General features: G+C 47.4%; 1 protein-coding gene across 1 annotated transcript; it reads left to right on the top strand.

Moving 5' to 3' along the window:
• The first annotated feature begins 1,989 nt into the window (after positions 1 to 1,989).
• On the top strand, positions 1,990 to 14,527 carry LOC143956859 (killer cell lectin-like receptor subfamily F member 1). The gene is made up of 6 exons (XM_077467026.1): positions 1,990 to 2,128; positions 9,246 to 9,479; positions 9,954 to 10,106; positions 11,033 to 11,181; positions 12,393 to 12,493; positions 13,852 to 14,527. The coding sequence occupies exons 1-6, from the start codon at positions 2,083 to 2,085 to the stop codon at positions 13,955 to 13,957; spliced, it is 789 nt and encodes a 262-aa protein (XP_077323152.1). The 5' UTR covers positions 1,990 to 2,082; the 3' UTR covers positions 13,958 to 14,527.
• Positions 14,528 to 19,905: the final 5,378 nt, after the last annotated feature.

The following is a 19,905-nucleotide window of genomic DNA, read 5'->3' as shown; positions in this document are numbered from 1 at the left end:
GGAGCCCCTCATAATAAGCAGCCCCAGGAGGAAGTCAGCATAGCACAGGGATGGTGGGAGCCCCTCATAATAAGCAGCCCCAGGAGGAAGTCAACATAGCACAGGGATGGTGGGAGCCCCTCATAATAAGCAGCCCCAGGAGGAAGTCAGCACAGCACAGGGATGGTGGGAGCCCCTCATAATGAGCATGATCACTGTGCAGGTGTCAGTGCTCTATATCACGGTGCTGGTGATCATCTCCTGCACCCTCTTCTTTGCCTACCCTCACCTTCCCTCTCCTCTATTGTTTCAAGATTCCTGAATTTTCAGAATTTCACATATAAAAAAAGAATGCTTGTAGATGTCGATCCCAGATTCACCTCATACATGTGTTATGTCATTGGCCATGTGGTGGGACTATGTGTGCACAGCTAGTAATTATTTTGTGGCTGCAAATATGACCTGTAGGTTTGTAAAGTTCACCATCCCTGTGCTGTGCTGACTTCCTCCTGGGGCTGCTTATTATGAGGGGCTCCCACCATCCCTGTGCTATGCTGACATCCTCCTGGGGCTGCTTACGGTGCAGGTGTCAGTGCTGTATATCAGGGTGCTGGTGTCAGTACTGTATATCACAGTGCTGGTGTCAGTGCTTTATGTCACGCTGCTGATGTCAGTGCTTTATGTCACGCTGCTGATGTCAGTGCTCTCTATCACGGTGCAGGTGTCAGTGCTTTATGTCACGCTGCTGATGTCAGTGCTCTCTATCACGGTGCTGGTGTCAGATCACTCTATCACGATGCAGGTGTCATTGCTGTATGTCACGCTGCTAATGTCGGTGCTCTCTAGAGGTTGACCGAAAAAAAAAGGGCTAACGTGCGTTTGAAAGACCTCTGAGCAAATACCGCGTCACATAAAATATTGCAACAACCGCTATTTTATTCCCTAGGGTCTCTGCTAAAAAAAATATATATAATTTTTGGGGCTTCTGAGTGATTTTCTAGCAGAAAATACTGGATTTTTACTTGTAAGCAACAAGTGTCAGAAAAGATTTAGTCTTTAAATGGTTAAACTGAGAACTTCTACACAGGGAGTTCAGCCCATTGAAGAAGAAACATTGGATCACTTTGATCTTTTCTTGGCAGCCCAGAGAGGAGGAAAGTCCTTCACTGATGTCTTCAGGCAACTTACATTGACTTCTATCACAGAAGTCTTCTGCAAGTCATAATAAGCATAATGACTGAAAAACGCGGTAAAAAACGCAGTGAATCGCGGTAAAAAACGCCGCTTCTGCAAGTCATAACAAGCATAATGAGCAATGTTTTTGCCTTTAAATTCATCGTAAAGAACGTTCGTACACATCAACGAACCTAACGACAATTCGTATTTCGTACGAAACAGAACGGAATTTCGGACACGAAATACGAAGTACGAATTAATTTTATTACGAATCGAAACGGAACAGAACGAAACAAATTTATTGACGGCGCCCATGTCTACTGGAGAGGTGGGGCAGCTATAATCTCAGGATTTTTAGACCAAAAGGATGTCGTTAAGGGACATTTTAGAGACAGATGTAAAAGAAAAAACACTAATTTTTACATACTGTCCCTGGTTTTACTAAGGCTGGCAACCCTGATGGGGCCCCCTAGTGGCGTGGGGCCCTCGGGCAGTGCCCGAGTGGCCCAATGGTCAGTCTGCCCCTGTTAGGAGGTCAATGTGACCATGATCCTTAAAACTGTTCCTCTGAGTGGTGCAATAAATTGCTTAGTGTGCAAATGTGTGGGCTGTTACTTTTTCTTTATTTTATTATTTAGTAATTTTCAGATAAAATGTTGACCTGTTATTTAGTGCACTGCTCATTGGACATGAGTGTATGATTGTCTAGATGGATTTGGGAATCATGTTTGCACTCTCATGTGATTCCCTGCCTCTACTTTTTCTTTTTCGTTAGTACATCAGCTCCATTGTCTCTAACAGATGTGCCACTCTTGCTCTTCCTGTGCCCGTACACAGCTGACCACATTCTGAGGATCTCTCAGGTCTCACTACCTCTTCCCCTCCAGCTGGAGAGACCACAGAACATCATATGAGAGAAGAGACACCATGGAGGAGGACGCCGAGTCTGCCTGGAGGAGCGCTCAGAGAGCAGGTAACCTGGGGAGGGATGGGGGAGATCCAAGTGAGGACATTTATTAACCGCTTCAATACCGGGCACTTTCACCCCCTTACTGCCCAGGCCAATTTTCAGCATTCAGCGCTTTTGCACTTTGAAGGACAATTGCTCGGTCATGCAATGATTTACCCAAATTTAATTTTTATTATTTTTTTGCACATACATAGAGCTTTCTTTTGGGGGTATTTAATCACTACTGTTTTTTTTTTTTTTTTTTTGCTGAAAAAAAACAAAAATATAGAAGATTTTGAAAAAAAAATGTTTTCTTAGTTTCTGTCAGAAAATGTTGTAAATAAGTAAGGTGGCACTGATGAGCACTGATAAGCTGCACTTACTGTATGGGCACTGATGAGACAAGACTGAACTGATGATGAGGTACTAAGATGCCACAATGATGGATAGAAATAGGTGGAACTGATATGCGGCACTGATGAGGTACTAAGATGCTGCGCTGATGGGCACTGATAGGTGGCACTGATGGGCACTGTTAGGCGGCACTTATCAGCAATGATAGGTGGCACAGATAGGCAGCACTGATCACGGCACTAATGGAGGTCAGTGATGGGCGGCACTGATGGGAAGGCACTGATGGGCACTGAAAGGCAGCACTGTGTGGCATCACTGATGGGCACAGATTGGCATCACTGATTGGCACAAATTGGCGTCACTGATGGGCACAGATTGGTTTCACTGATGGGCACATATTGGCATCACAGATGGTCACTGACTGGCATAACTGCTGGGCACTGCTGGGACTACACTAATGATCAGTGCCCTGATTACCTGTATAGGTCTCCTCTGCGAGGAGATGCCCCTGGTCGTCTCTCCTCTCCTTGCACTCTGTCAGTGTGAGATGAGGAGAGCCATTTACAGACACAGCCAATCACATCAGTAAAGAGCCACATCATTGGCTCTTTACCAAGATCAGGGTTGCACCGTGTCCCCGGATCGCTACGCTGCGCGCCCCCTGTCAGTGCGCGAGAGCGGTGGGACTGGGGTGATGTCATATGGGATGGGACCCCACCTGTCGTCATTTTACTATATAGCAGGTGGGAGTTGGTTAAAGCAGCTGGCCTTCAAATTTGCATATACAGTATATTCTGTGTGCAAAAAATGTCAGAAATGATCTTTATGTCTAATTTTCAACTGAAGCAATAGATGTAGTTTTGTGTGATCATTCCTCCAAAGAGCGGCTGTCCACCTCATCCCTCTGTTCTGCCAAAACTGTGAGCACTTATCGTATTCAACAATAAATCTAACATCAGAACTGTCACAGAACTTAGAGCTAAGGAGCAATTTATAACCATGTGCAGATATGTACCTGAAACCAGCCCTCCACCGCCATGACCATCACCCTCCATATCACTCACCAACTGTCCATGAGACTCTTCTATTGGTGGGTGGTCATTGCCATAACACGCCAACGGCACACACACCGTCACACAATTGATTGTTGCTTAAATATGAAGTGAAACATCTTCAACGCTATAGAACAAGTCCAGCTGAATGTGATCAAATACTGCTAGATATACCATGACTTGTATACGTGAGAACCTTCACAGACTACATGGACTATCATTTTATTTTTATTATACTCTAAACCAGGAGTTTCCAAACCCGAGGACCAGATGTGGTCCTTTGCTAGCCTTTATGCAGCCCTTGGGGCTATTTCTTCCACTGATATGAAGCACTATTCCTCCGACTAACAACAACAAGGGTGGGGGGGGCACTATTTCTTACACTGATACCAAATGATGGGATACTATTCCTCCTACTAATAGGAACATTACTCCACCTTCTAATGAACACCAAACCTGAGGCCATATTTATTCTCATTGATGCTGGGCCCGGGACATTTTTTGCCCCTGCTGGCCACAAGTTGGCCCTCCTAAAGTCTGTTTGAGATTTCCGGCCACTGACCACATTTGGGGTATAGTATTTCCTACCAGTGACATCTCTAAATGAGCTCCTTCCTCCTAGGTTTGGGAGTGAAGTGGTTTTATTATCCATTTTTAATGTTGTCTTTACCAGTATTTTTTGTCTTTACAATTGGATAAAATTTCATTAAACTATTACTTTTTATAGAGTACTTTTTTATTCTTTTGGGTGGAGTTATTTATGAAAGAAAGAAGTGGTCACAGGTGAAATTAATACATTTCTGTATATTTAATGGACTTGTTCTTCTTTTTTCCAACCCACATCTGACATGTTGTTCATGTTATGTGTTAAATTGTACCTTGTATTAGATTGTATAAGAGGTGTATTCTTTCACTCTATTTTTATATGGTGTATTGCACTTGGGCGGGCCCGGTCTGGGACAAAAAATAGGACCGGCATTTTAGACTGAGCAGCCCATGACATATTTACCTGTAGGCACGGAGAGCATGGGGGGGGGGGGGCAGAGAGCACTGGGGGGGGGGGGGGACGGAGAGCGCTAGGGGGGCTGGAGAGCACTGGGGGGCCAGAGAGCACAGGGGGGAAGAGAACAGTGAGGATGAAGAGCACTAGGGGGAGCCGGAGAGAGCAGGGGGGGCTGTAGAGCAAAGGGGGGTCACAGAGCACTGGGGGACTGGAGAGCACTGAGAGGGGCGGGGACCACGGGGGGCTTGAGACCACAAGCGGGGCAGAGAACACGGGGGGCTGAAGAGCATGGAAGGTGAACGGAGAGAGCACAGAGGGGCCGGAGAGTACAGGGGAGTCTGAGAGCATTAGGAGGGGCTGGAGAGCATTAGGGGGGCTGGAGAGTAGAAGGGGAGTCTGAGAGTAGGGGGAGCCTGAGAGCACTGGGAGGGTCAGGAGAGCACAGGGGCTGGATAACATTGGGGGAGTTGGAGATCACTGGGGGGGCCCTGGAGAGCACTGGGGGGCCCAGGGATAACTTGGGGAGCCTGAGAGCAGGGGGCACCTGAGAGCACAGGGGGAGTCTGAGAGCACTGGGGGAGCCTAAGATCACTGGGGGGGGGGCGGAGAGCACTTGGGGAGCCTGAGAGCATGGTGGGAGCCTGAGAGCATAGGGGGGCCTGAGAACACTGGAGGGAGCCTGAGAGCATTGGGGGGCCCAGAGAGCACTTATAGAGCCTGAGAGCGGGGGGAGCACTTGAGAGCATGGTGGGAGCCTAAGAGCACAGGGAGAGCCTGAGAGCACTGATGGGGCAGAGAGCACTTGGGGAGCCTGAGAGCAGGGGGGCACCTGAGAGCATGGTGGAAGACTGAGAGCATAGGGGGGAACCTGAGAGCACTGGGGGTGCCTGGAGAGCACTTGGGGAGTCTGAGAGCAGGGGGGGCATCTAAAAGCATGGTGGGAGCCCGAGAGCATAGGAGGAGCCTGAGAGCACTGGGGGGAGCCTGAGAGCATGGGGGGGCGGAGAGCACTTGGGGAGCCTGAGAGCATGGTGGGAGCCTGAGAGCATAGGGGGGCCTGAGAACACTGGAGGGAGCCTGAGAGCATTGGGGGGCCCAGAGAGCACTTATAGAGCCTGAGAGCGGGGGGAGCACTTGAGAGCATGGTGGGAGCCTAAGAGCACAGGGGGAGCCTGAGAGCACTGATGGGGCAGAGAGCACTTGGGGAGCCTGAGAGCAGGGGGGCACCTGAGAGCATGGTGGGAGACTGAGAGCATAGGGGGGAACCTGAGAGCACTGAGGGTGCCTGGAGAGCACTTGGGGAGTCTGAGAGCAGGGGGGGCATCTAAAAGCATGGTAGGAGCCAGAGAGCATAGGAGGAGCCTGAGAGCACTGGGGGGAGCCTGAGAGCATGGGGGGTCAGAGAGCACTTGGGGAGCCTAAGAGCAGGGGGGCACCTGAGAGCATGGTGGGAGCCAGAGAGCACAGGGGGGAGCCGGAATGCCCATGGGAGGGAGAGAAGGAGAAGCTGGCATTCAGAGGCTATAAGAAAAAAATAAAGAGATGTATTCTTCTACTGTGTATGCAGCCACTCCTCCTATCTCCGGCTCCCCCCTGGGCTCTCAGGCTCTCACCATGCTCTCAGGTGCCCCCCTGCACTTAGGCTCCCCAAGTGCTTTCCGCCCCCCCATGCTCTCAGGCTCCCCCCAGTGCTCTCAGGCTCCTCCTATGCTCTCGGGCTCCCACCATTCTTTTAGATGCCCCCCTGCTCTCAGACTCCCCAAGTGCTCTCCAGGCACCCTCAGTGCTCTCAGGTTCCCCCCTATGCTCTCAGTCTCCCACCATGCTCTCAGGCTCCCCCCAGTGCTCTCAGGCTCCTCCTATGATCTTGGACTCCCACCATGCTTTTAGATGCCCCTAGGTACACGGGGGGGGGGGGGCAGACTCACTTTCCTTCCTGTCCTGCATCTTGTGTAGATCTCATCCATCTTCATGGTCACAGGTAACTTGACCTGTAGTCTCTGCCCCCCGGCCCAATGGCCGAACTGAAATTGCAGCCTGCCAGTAAGCCGGCCGCAGAGAGGCCAGGTGAGTGGCGGGGGCCCAAGGCGCAGCTCAGCTGCCTTGGCCCCACAAGGGCATGCAAGTGGCCAGTGTGCCCTATGGCCAGGCTGGGCCTGCACTTGGGTGATCTAATGATTTACCGAGCACTGCATTATGAATGATATTGGGTTACATACTTCTGTTTTTTATATACCTTTAAACACAATTACAATTTGAATGTTTTTTTCCAGCCATTGGGATTTATTAAGTGGATTTGCAAGGTCATCCAAACACTATCCTCCAACTCAAACACTCTTATTACTTCCTAACCAAAGAGACAAAAACAAAAATCAAAACCCCACTTCCATACCAAATCTCTTATCCAAGCCACTCTCAACCAGTTAACACCTATCATGTAATCTAAACCTTTTCCCAAACCCAAACACCTTCTCCTATGCCAAATGCCCTTACCAAACCCAAACACCCTCATCCAGCCCATTTATGCTCCAAACACCTTTAATATTCAATAACCCATTCAAAGAGCACTCTTAAGCCAAATGTCTTGCCCAACTCGTTTACTATACTCATTCTAAATCCTTGACCTAATCCAAACAACCTCCCCAAATCCAAATATCCATCCCATAATCATCCCCCAACCCAAAACCCTCATTACCCTATTAATCAACCAAAAATCCACAATCAAACCAAATTTATCATTCAGTTGAATCCCCTCACTCATAACACCCCAACCGAAAACCTTTGCCCAAACTAAACACTGCCTCTAATACAAACTTACCACTACCTCAAACCCAATTTATTCACCTACATAACATTCTAAACACAACAAAAATCCTTACCCAACCTAAACATCTTCAACTAAAAGGTGCTGCCAAACCAAGCCCCTCACTCAATTAAGACATCATTACACAACCCAGAATCTTCATAAAAAATCCCTCACCCAAGACATCTGCACTGTATCCTCAGCCAATCTGATCACAGCTAATGACCAAAAGAATTTCACCAAGACTAAACATTTTTACCCAACCTAAATGTCTTTAGCCAATTAAGACGTCCTTCACTGAACCAAATGTCCTAATTGAACCCAAACACCCGCACTCAAACCAAACACCTTACTCTACTGCAAACACATTACCTCAGCGGGCCTAATTCCTTCATCCTACATAACATTCTCACCAAACCCAAATATCCTCATCCATGGGCATCCGCAGGTAGGGGCAAGTGGGGTCAAGTGCTGCCCCCTGGAATCAGGGATCAGATCTTAAATTCAACACAGTTCCATCGCTATCGGGGTGCGGGCAGCGCACGCCCATGTGCAGCCCACCAGTGGGGTGACACCATCAAGGTTCTGTCAAGCCCCCCTATCATTGTAGTGTGACTGCGGGCTCTTTTCCCTGCTCAGTCCAGCAGAGAACTTGACGGAGCTGTGACAGGAGAAAGGCGAGCTGTGGACTATCAGAGGTTTCCCCCGCTCACCCCCCCCCCCTTCTCCTGTCAGGGAGAAGAGACGACGGCTCTCACCAGGTTCCTCGTGCAGCTTCCTGCCCGCTCTGTTCCTTCCCTATTGGCCATAACTGAGGGCCAATCAAAGGAGACTAGGAAAGGAGAGCATCACGGGACATGTAAAAGGAAAAAGAATGAGGAGTGGGCTGGGCAAAAGCCAGAGAGAGAGAGAGAGAGACAGGCTGCCCAGCGCCACCAGAGAGAGCTACACTGCCCCGCGCCACCGGAGAGCCATGCTGCCCAGCGCCGCCAGAGAGAAAGATTGAGCCACTGCCAGGGTACAGACATGCTACACTACTGACCCGAGTCGCCCCTAGGGAACCCAGAGTGAGCGATCGTCCAGCCAGAGGGATCAATGCTGTAGTTTCGCTGGGTCTGGTGAGAGGGCCTGATGGCCATTATCCATTACTTATCCTAGGGACTGTACTACATCTGCAGTCTCTGACCATGATAATGTGATAATGACATTGTCGAAAAAGGGGCGGTGCATGGGTGACCCTAAAAGTATGCCCCCCCCCCCCTGAAAAAAGTTCTGCGGACGCCCATGTCCTCATCCAACCTAAACACTTCACCCCCCAACTAAAAGCCGTTCCACAACCAAATCCCTCACTCAACCAAAACACCCTTACACAATTAAAAAATACTCATCAAAATCCCTCATCCAAGCCATACATCCTCAGCCAACCTATTCACCCCATCAAACCCAAATATCTTTACCCAGTCCAAACATTTTTACCAAGCCTAATTTTCATTACCTGGGACATACTTACCTAACCCAAATATCCTTACCCAACCCAAACAAATATCCTTACCCAACCCAAACAAATATCCTTACCCAACCCAAACAAATATCCTTACCCAACCCAAACAAATATCCTTACCCAACCCAAACAAATATCCTTACCCAACCCAAACAAATATCCTTACCCAACCCCTTACCACGACCCACTCTACACATCACTGATGAATGGGACAGTTCTTGAACCCTGAAATATTATGGCTGCAGCTACTGTTCATGATGAAACAATTTTAGAGGAATAAAAATGTTAGGACCTCTTGGTGTGCTGCTCCTGTTGTCCATCGTTGTTCCTTCAACCATCCTTCATCTTTTTTGTACTCTGTGAATTTCCAGAATCTGACAGTAAGGTTGGGAATTCTGAATCCAGCTATCTGAATGTGTTCCTTACAGCGCCCATTTATACGGAGCGGGAATCTTCTGTATATGAAAATATGGTCCCAGCACCATCCATTATGAATCCTACAACATTCATCTCTCAGCAGCATGTGACCCCAGCCTCATCCAGAAGAAAGCATGTGGCCCATGAAGCATCCAGCTATGGTTGTCTGGTACCTGCGCTGATCTTGGCATTGCTGCTGACGTGTGTCATTCTACTGTCAGTCCTGATAGTTCTAGTCGTTTCAGGTATAAAAAAAAACTCCTCAGGGGTTGGGCTTATTGTACATACTAAATACATTGAGAGATAAACGGGTGAAGAGATTGTGAGTTGTATAAAACATGTCTACCCAAGAAGACATCTAGGTGTCCATAGCTCTTCCTAGTAATACTTTCTCTTACAGCTGGTTCCAGACCTTCACACTTACAGAAGGTTTCTCATTTGGTTCACATTTTGGAAGGTTGTGGTCAAAATAAGTTGAGTCTGCCGGCAGTTTTGTTTCCTAGGGTGCTATTATTTTGGACCAGCACCAGGACTAATGACCAGAGTGACCACCAAACCCGACTGTGCACCATTTATATCATCAGAAGTATAACAGTTCTCTGTACATAAAGTATTATACATGGGAGGCCAGCGAGAGGCTGCAGTCCTGTCCGCACATTGTTACTGAATACACTGAATGCTTGTCCGGAGTTCCTCCTAATGATGAATGTTTATCACAGGAAGAGAGAGAGAAGCCAGGAGAAACGACACTGATAACAGATCCCTTCTGTGTGTGTCCGAGGAGGAACCGATAACAGATCTGCCAATAAACAGAAGCCAACAATGTGACCAATGTGAGCAAATCTGTGTCCAGAGAGATCCGACCCAACAAGGTAATATGGCCGTCTCTTCCTCATTACTGACTGTCTCTATTATTCCATATTACAGGACAGTCTCTCCTGTGTCCGGCTGTCTCTTCATCATTACTGACTGTCTCTATTATTCCATATTACAGGACGGTCTCTCCTGTGTCCGGCTGTCTCTCTATCATTACCGACTGTCTCTATTATTCCATATTACAGGACGGTCTCTCCTGTGTCCGGCTGTCTCTTCATCATTACTGACTGGCTCTATTATTCCATATTACAGGATGGTCTCTCCTGTGTCCGACTGTCTCTTCATCATTACTGACTGTCTCTATTATTCCATATTACAGGACGGTCTCTCCTGTGTCCGGCTGTCTCTTCATCATTACTGACTGTCTCTATTATTCCATATTACAGGACAGTCTCTCCTGTGTCCGGCTGTCTCTTCATCATTACTGACTGTCTCTATTATTCCATATTACAGGACAGTCTCTCCTGTGTCCGGCTGTCTCTCCATCATTACTGACTGTCTCCATTATTCCATATTACAGGACAGTCTCTCCTGTGTCCGGCCATCTCTCCATCATTACTGACTGTCTCTATTATTCCATATTACAGGACAGTCTCTCCTGTGTCCGGCTGTCTCTCTATAATTACTGACTGTCTCTATTATTCCATATTACAGGACAGTCTCTCCTGTGTCCGGCTGTCTCTTCATCATTACTGACTGTCTCTATTATTCCATATTACAGGACGGTCTCTCCTGTGTCCGGCTGTCTCTCCATCATTACTGACTGTCTCCATTATTCCATATTACAGGACAGTCTCTCCTGTTTCCGGCTGTCTCTCCATCATTACTGACTGTCTCTATTATTCCATATTACAGGACGGTCTCTCCTGTGTCCGGCTGTCTCTCCATCATTACTGACTGTCTCTATTATTCCAAATTACAGAATGGTGCTATAGATGTCCGGATCTTTGGATCACCATCAATGATAAATGCTATTTCTTCTCTGAGAACAAGTTATCCCGGTCACTTAGTGATGGAGACTGTACAGAACGTGGCTCTAGACTGGCCACCATAATGGAGGAGACCATACAGGTCAGTGATGGGAATTTTTGTAGCAAAGAACATCAAATACCTGTAGAAACACCAAAAATCATACAGTTAAATAATTGGATGTTATTGTACAGATGTTAAAAAGGACATATGTGTGACTATTATCAGATGGAACACAAAATCGGTAGTAACCCTAAAAACAATCTAAGTGAACAATTATGTTTACAGCATGACATGGACATAGTTTTGTGCAGCCAATTGCATTAGGGTGAGCACCCCAAAGCTCAAACATTCATATGTGTCAGTAGGGCAGTGGACGCTGTCAGTAGGGCAGAGGAAGGTGTCAGTAGAACAGTGGATGTTGTCAGTAGGGCAGAGGAAGCTGTCAGTGGGGCAGAGGACGGTGTCAGTAGAGCAGTGGATGTTGTCAGTAGGGCAGAGGACGGTGTCAGTAGAGCAGTGGATGGTGTCAGTAGAGCAGTGGATGTTGTCAGTAGGGCAGAGGACGGTGTCAGTAGAGCAGTGGACGGTGTCAGTAGAGCAGTGGATGGTGTCGGTAGGGCAGAGGAAGCTGTCAGTAGAGCAGAGGACGGTGTCAGTGGGGCAGAGGACGGTGTCAGTAGAGCACTGGATGGTGTCAGTAGGGCAGTGGACGGTGTCAGTAGAGCAGAGGATGTTGTCAGTAGGGCAGAGGAAGCTGTCAGTGGGGCAAAGGACGGTGTCAGTGGGGCAGAGGACGATGTCAGCGGGGCAGAGGACGGTGTCAGTGGGGCAGTGAATGGTGTCAGTGCTGCAGAGGACGGTGTCAGTAGAGCAGTGAATGGTGTCAGTGGGGCAGAGGACGGTGTCAGTAGAGCAGTGGATGGTGTCAGTGGGGCAGAGGACGTTGTCAGTAGGCAACCTAATTCTCCATTAAACATTTAACAGTGATTCATGAGATAATTTACGAGGGCGTGTTTAGGGTGGAATTAGGGGCGGGGCAGGGGAGGGGTTGGACCGAGCAACTGGTGGCGAGTAATTCTTAAGGCCTGGCTAGTAGCTCAGGACTTAAGAGATTTTGAGCCCTGCTGTATATGATTGGTCCTGTATATGAGTCTAGTAGAAGGATACAGAGATGTATCCCAAAGACACATAACAGTAGTATCCTCAGGGGTTGTATATTATTTATATGACCAGGTGCAATACTTTTGTCTGGAGCCAATGGAAGGAGATGGGAATACAGTTTATAATCTGCTGTGTATTGTGTTATCCAGGCACTGGTGACCTTCAAAGGAAAGGAATTCTGGGTCGGATTATCCCCATATAACATCCATGGGGGAGTGTGGACAGGAAAATGGACAGACGGCAGAATGGAGTAAGTATCTCACACATAAGACACCAAATCTTCTCTGTTTGATGTCCTGCTCCTCCCTCCCACCTCTTCCTCCACAAAGATTTGCGCACTCTGATTGGATGACAGAACAGTTTATTTCACTTTACTGAACCCTGAAAGCCAATGAGAAATCAATGATTAAGTACACATAAGTGGTGTTATTAGTTGTTAGCAGCCCAGGGGCATGACAGACCTCCTATGAGGGATCTCTTGTGGTAGCTCCCATATGGCATCTCTCTTATCGCAGGTCTCTCATGTCAGCTCCCGTATGGAACTCTCCTATAGAAGATCTACTATAGCATCTCTTTTAGACAACTTTCCTATGGCACTCCTCTTTTTGGCAACTCTCTTATGGCAGCTCCCTTGTGCCACTACTCGTCTGGCACCTCTCCTATGGCCCTCCTCTGCTGGCACCTCTCCTATAGCAGCTTTCTTATGGCACTGCTCTTCTTGGAGCTCTCCTATGGCATTTCTATCATGGCACTCCTCTTCTGGCACCTCTCCTATGGCACTCCTCTTTTGACACCTCACCCATGGCAGCTCTCTTATGGTTTTCCTCTTCTGGTGCCTCTCCTATAGCAGATCTCTTATGGCACTGCTTTTCTGGTACCTCTCCTATGGTTGTACTCCTTTAGAAGCTTTCCTATGGCAGCTCCCTTTCAGCAGCTCTCTCGGAGTAACTCCCCCATGGTAGCCCTCCCAGGACACGTCTCCTGTGGAGGTTCTTCTATGCCAGATCTCTTGTGCCAGCTTTCCCATGGTTACTACAGAAGATCTCCTACAGAAGCTCTTTTATTGCAGCTCTACTATGGAAGTTCATATACGGCATCCTTCCTTTGGCAACTCTGCTATGGCTGCACTCCTCTGGCAGTTCTCTTAAGGCCGATCTCCTATAGCAGGGTTCCTATAGAATATGACTTTAATGGAAACTTTCCTGTTGTAGTTCTCCTATGGCATCCCTTATTTGTCAACTCCCACATGCACCCCCATGGCTTCTTCTTCATGGTAACTCTCCTATTAAATCTATCTTATGATCTGCTTTGTTAGACCAGATTCCCCATGCCACTCCTCTTATGGCAGCCCTTCCATGATGGTTCTCTCTTTCAGTGGGGCTGTTATGGCCACTTGTCACCCATCTGGAACATTCCTGTGACCCCCATTCCCTTGTAGTGGGACTGAACATATTATATCTGTGCATTGCCCTCTATAGTATCTCAGTGTGGCCCCAGTACATATATTGCTCCATGATCTCCACTCTCCCCTCCTCCCATTACTGCACCCCAAACCCCCCCAACAATGACTGTGGGAATTTTTTCACCCATTTCTTTCCCCCTATCTAGAAATATCACGGAAGGGACAGGAAGCTGTGCCAAGTTCGGATCTAGGCTGAAATTGGAGAACTGTTATACCAAACTGAACTGGATCTGTGAGAGAGATCCTATGTGACCACACTGATCTGAGGAACCCTGTGTGACCGCACTGATCTGAGGACCACTGTGTGACCGCACTGATCTGAGGAAACCTGTGTGACCGCACTGATCTGAGGAACCCTGTGTGACCGCACTGATCTGAGGAACACTGTGAGACCGCACTGATCTGAGGAACTCTGTGTGACCGCACTGATCTGAGGAACACTGTGTGACCGCACTGATCTGAGTAACTCTGTGTGACCGCACTGATCTGAGTAACTCTGTGTGACCGCACTGATCTGAGTAACTCTGTGTGACCGCACTGATCTGAGGAACTCTGTGTGACCGCACTGATCTAAGGAACACTGTGTGACCACAATGATTTGAGGAACACTGTGAGACCGCACTGATCTGAGGAACTCTGTGTGACCGCACTGATCTGAGGAACACTGTGTGACCGCACTGATCTGAGGAACACTGTGTGAATGTTCTGGTCTCTGGGCCATTATCATGAATTGTATATAAAATACAGACGGAGCCATGCTTGAATTGTGCTGGTTCATGTTTTATTTCTGTATTTCTTGAGTAATAAAATGATTGATATCAAGATGTGTGTACTGATTATTGTAATATTAAAGGATAGACAATTTTCTCACACCATCCTCAGAGCCGAGAGTGTTTGTAATAGAATACGTTAGAATAGAGCCAATCGGAGCAGGGTGGAGGGGAGAGGAGAGCAGTTGTGATGAGGTGGGAGAGGGGAGGAGTGGAAAGGAGGAGGCTGATAGGGGAAGGAGTAAAAAGGAGGGGAGGGAAGAGAAATGTAGGGTAGGAGAAGTAATAAATGGTGGGGGTGGTGGGAGGTTAGAAAAGGCAAAGGGAGAAGATGGGATGGTTCAGTAGAGAAAGAATGTGAAGGGTAATAAAGGAGAAGAGAGAAGAGTTGAATGAGGAAAGTGGAGATGAGTTGGAAGAGGAGAAGTTTGGAAGGGGAAGGAAGAAAAAAGGAGAGGGGATGGAAAAAAGAAGTGGAAAGGGGAGGAGAGGTGTGTATTGGAATTGGTGGGGAGAGGAGAAGAGGGAGATGGATAGGAGTAAAGGGGTGGTAAGGGGACAAGAAGTGGAGAGGAAGGGTGGGAATAAGAGAAGGAGGGTGAGGATTGGTAATGAGCTGAATGTACCTGGGAAGCGTTCAGTTCACCAAACATAATTAAAGTACAGGTGTCGAATCTGAGCCCCATTGAAGTCAATGGGAGCCAGTTGTTAAAAATAGTTCTGGCCAAGGCTAATAGGCAAGGATCTGTTAAATAAATGGGTGGGGGGGGGGGGGGGCAGTATGGGAACTGGCATTAGGGACAGAGCCATCTTAATAGCATCATGGGCCCCTGGGCAAAGTAATGCACTGAGGCCCCTACAAGCCTTCCCCAATTTATGTACCAACTCACAAGAATGACAGTATAAATAGTTGATAGATTTGAGCTTATATTTCCTAGTACTTTCAATAAAATTGATTTAAAAACAATAAGAAAACATGCCATAAATCAACCGCTAATCAACACTATCCAAGCAATATTAAAAGTTTTGAAGAAAAAAATATTTCACCCTATACACAATATGTTGTTATACCAGTGGTGGAACTACCATGGTCTCAAAGGTCGAACTTGCCAACGGGCCCTGACGTTCCGCCACTGTCGGGCATCTCTCTCATACAGCCCAGAGCCTGCACTGAGAGCTCCCCCTCTACCCTTGCATAGATGGGAAAGGAGAGAGCCGATCTGCTCCTTCTCCTCCCACCCCTCTCCTCCCATGTGCACCACCATGAGTGTGAATGGTTCAATTCAGCTGCTTAGCTTCACACTTCCCGCGGTGAAGGCTCCGCCCTGTCAAAGAGAGACGTCCTTAGCTCAGAATCCTGCTGAGGAGGCACTGATGTGCTGCATTGATGAGCACTGATAGGCATTGATGAGCACTGATGGGCATCGATAGGCGGCATTGATGAACATTGATAGGTGGCACTGATAGGCAGCTTTGATGAGCGCTGATAGGCAGCATTGATGAGCGCTGATAGGCAGCATTGATGAGCGCTGATAGGCGGCATTGATGGGTGATGATAGGCGGCGCTGATGGGGCTGTACTGATAATCAGGGCAGTGTAAACAATGTATAGACAGCCTTGCAAGTTAATGGCTCTCCTTTCCTCACAGAGACAAAGCGTGAGGAAGGGACTGCTGAAATAACCGACAATTCTGTTTACATCTGATTAGTTGATCACATGGTAAAGGGCCGCTATGATTGGTCCTTTAATGTGATCCGCTGTGTCCAAACGACACAGTAGTCAGAGAGCACGGGATGTATGCCCCAAGGGGAACACTGGAAACAGGGTTTTGGGAGGATGTCCATGGATGCCCTCCCAGAACTGGAAGCCCAGGGGTCAGGGGAGCCCTTCATGGTTTCTTGCACACAACATACAGGGATATACAATGTAATACTGACATATAATCACACACATAGGTTGGACTTGATGGACTTGTGTCTTTTTTCAACCTCACCTACTATGTAACTATGTAATATAAATCTTCCTTCTGCCAAACTCCAACTTCTACAGGTGCATGGATGTCACAGATAGGGATGAGCTTCATGTTCGACTCGAATTCCGAATTCGCATCATGGCCCATAATTCACTGCGGCATTGCAGTGCATTACTGGCTGCCGATTGGCCAAGCATGCTTTGGCCAATGACAGCACAGAAAAAAACTGAGTGCTATGATTGGCTAAAGCCAGGGTGGCTTTGTCCAATTATGTCTCAGGGGGTTTAGTACACACCACACACTATATAAGGCCGCCTGTGTGGCGGCCTTGTGTAGTGTGTTGCGGTGGTGGAGAGAGAGACAGTGTCATTTGATTTAAGTTAGATAGAATAGGCAGGCGAGTCAGTTAGCTTCAGTTACAGTGTGTAGAGGATATATATGCATCCCAGGTGTGTTGTATATATATTTATACACTGTATTCAGTTTAGCTAGATCCGTTCCTGTTATTCTCTTCATAATATACTGACAGGCAAAGAGCTGCACTATTTTCACTTAGTGTACTGTGTCCTTTGCACAGTGTGCACCTAAAGCTTTACCTGAATACAATTGCCGGTGGTCTCATACAAATACAGGCAGGGAGCTGCAGTATTTTGTTTTAGTGTCCTTTGCACAGTGTGCACCTAAAGCTTTACCTGAATACAACTACCAGTGTTCTCATACAAATACAGGCAGTGAGCAGCAGTATTTTGTCTTATGCTGAGTACACACAACCGGACTTTTCGAGGGACTAGGTCCGACGGACTTTCAGCGGAGTTCTGACAGAGTTCTGATGGACTTTCCGAATGAACAGACTTGGCCACACACAATCACACCAAAGTCCGATGGATTCGAACGTGATGACGTACAACCGGACTAGAATAAGGAAGTTCATAGCCAGTAGCCAATAGCTGCCCTCGCATCGTTTTTTGTCTGTCGGACTAGCATACACACGAACGGATTTCTCGGTCTGGCGGAATTCCGGTGGAAAAATGTAAAACATGTTCTATTTCTAAAGTCTGCCAGATTTTTGGCAAGCAAAGGTCCGATGGAGCCCACACAAGATCGAATTGTCCGACGGAATCGTTCCGTCGGACCTTTGCTGTCAAAATGTCCGGTCGTGTGTACGTGGCATAAGTGTCCTTTGCACAGTGTGCACCTAAAGCTTTACCTGAATACAACTACCGGCGTTCTCATACAAATACAGGTAGGGAGCTGCAGTATTTTGTTTTAGTGTCCTTTGCATCGTGTGCACCTAAAGCTTTACCTGAATACAATTGCCAGTGTTCTCATACAAATACAGGCAGATAGCTGCAGTATTTTGTTTTAGTGTCTTTTGCACAGTGTGCACCTAAAGCTTTACCTGAATACAATTGCCGGTGTTCTCATACAAATACAGGCAGGGACCTGCAGTATTTTGTTTTAGTGTCCTTTGCACAGTGTGCACCTAAAGCTTTACCTGAATACAATTGCCAGTGTTCTCATACAAATACAGGCAGATAGCTGCAGTATTTTGTTTTAGTGTCTTTTGCACAGTGTGCACCTAAAGCTTTACCTGAATACAATTGCCGGTGTTCTCATACAAATACAGGCAGGGAGCTGCAGTATTTTGTTTTACACCACAGTGTTGGGTACATGCTCTAGGAGAATGCCCATCGTTTTGAAGGCTCTGATGATGGTACCCAGCTAGAGGAAGGCAGTAATGTGAGCCCAGAGAGAGGGGGTGCCCAAGAAGGACAGCAATCCATCCGTTTCTGGCTTTGTTCCACTCTGTCACTAGCCACCGGAAGAGCCGGATCGACGATCGACTCTCCGTTGCCACTGGGAGGCCCGGGAAGAGTGGCGAGAGGCGGGGCGGGAGGGGTGGACGTCACCTCCCACTCCTCCCGGGTTAACAACCGAGTGGATTTTAGCTGCATCGGTTGTTATCCTCGGAAAGCCGATCGCCCGCTCTAAACAATGGTACTGGCATGATGCCTGCAGCTGCGGGCATCATCCCGGCATAACCCCTGAAAGCCGAGTATGCACATCTGTGTACGCTCGGCGGGAATGGGTTAATGCACAAGATACAGAAAAATGCTTGTATATGCAGAGAAGCCCATGCATTTCACAGACTTCTGCTTCCTTGGGGCAGCTCGGCATGCATCTATAACATTATATAGGTTACAAAAAAGCACCGTTAGTATCGATAACAATTAATTTCTTTCTCGGACCATGTCAGGAGCACGATATCATCGAGCCAGAGGCAGTCTAAGAATATCAAATGTATTTAAATACTTTAGATCATAGTAAGCTAATTGTCACCCAAGCCCCAGCAAGTGAACATATTTATCTCAATGGTAAAGATATCACCAGATAGACTCCTCATGGCCAGATTCAATTATACATATATATATACATCAATCCAAAAATAACCAAAGGCATGATGATATAATCGGGTCACCAATTCATCAACCGTCCAATTCACTTCCGGCGGTGACCGTGGACAGATAAAAGCAGTGGCTGTCGGCTTAGCCACCGACATACACATCATAACGCTCATGCTTGTTGGCGTTTGGAGACTCCAGTGTAGTCGCCAGCTTCTGCTTGGACCCTTTTTTCAGGTAAAGTACCCTGCTCCTGTGGTTTATTTATCAGTCTACCTTCACCATTGTCTCAATACTTGAGTCCTATGGGACCTGTTTGCTCTTTAATGGGGTGGGTACAAGTATGTGCTCAGTAACTACTTATTACAGTGGTGTGAAAAAGTGTTTGCCCCCTTCCTCATTTCCTGTTCCTTTGCATGTTTGTCACACTTAAGTGTTTCGGAACATCAAACCAATTTAAACAATAGTCAAAGACAACACAAGTAAACACAAAATGCAATTTGTAAATGAAGGTGTTTATTATTAAAGGTGAAAAAAAATCCAAACCATCATGGCCCTGTGTGAAAAAGTGATTGCCCCCCTTGTTAAAACATACTATAACTGTGGTTGTCCACACCTGAGTTCAATTTCTCTAGCCACACCCAGGCCTGATTATTGCCACACCTGTTCACAATCAAGGCATCACTTAAATAGGAGCTGCTTGACACAGTAAGGTCCACCAGAAGATCCTTAAAAGCTACACATCATGCCGAGACCCAAAGAAATTCAGGAACAATTGAGAAAGAAAGTAATTGAGATCTATCAGTCTGGAAAGGGTTATAAAGCCATTTCCAAAGCTTTGGGAATCCAGCGAACCACAGTGAGAGCCATTATCCACAAATGGCGAAGACATGGAACAGTGGTGAACCTTCCCAGGAGTGGCCGGCCGCCCAAAATTACTCCAAGAGTGCAGCGACGACTCATCCAAGAGGTCACAAAAGACCCCACAACAACGTCCAAGGAACTGCAGGCCTCACTTGCCTCAGTTAAGGTCAGCGTTCATGCCTCCACCATCAG

This window comes from Lithobates pipiens, unplaced genomic scaffold, assembly GCF_037356315.1.
Source record: "Lithobates pipiens isolate NorthernLeopardFrog02 unplaced genomic scaffold, aLitPip1_a1.2 Scaffold_44, whole genome shotgun sequence".
Classification (NCBI taxonomy): Eukaryota; Metazoa; Chordata; class Amphibia; order Anura; family Ranidae; genus Lithobates; species Lithobates pipiens.
Note: the sequence above shows the minus strand (reverse complement) of the source record. Positions and strands in the feature narration are given on the sequence as shown.

What these genes read in the sequence shown, in the direction of transcription:
- LOC143956859 (XM_077467026.1), top strand. Translation starts at nt 2,083, where the DNA reads ATGGAGGAGGACGCCGAGTCTGCCTGGAGGAGCGCTCAGAGAGCAG. An exon ending in GATAGTTCTAGTCGTTTCAG is followed by an intron (nt 9,480 to 9,953) that starts GTATAAAAAAAA and finishes TGTTTATCACAG; the next exon opens with GAAGAGAGAGAGAAGCCAGG. An exon ending in TAATGGAGGAGACCATACAG is followed by an intron (nt 11,182 to 12,392) that starts GTCAGTGATGGG and finishes TGTGTTATCCAG; the next exon opens with GCACTGGTGACCTTCAAAGG.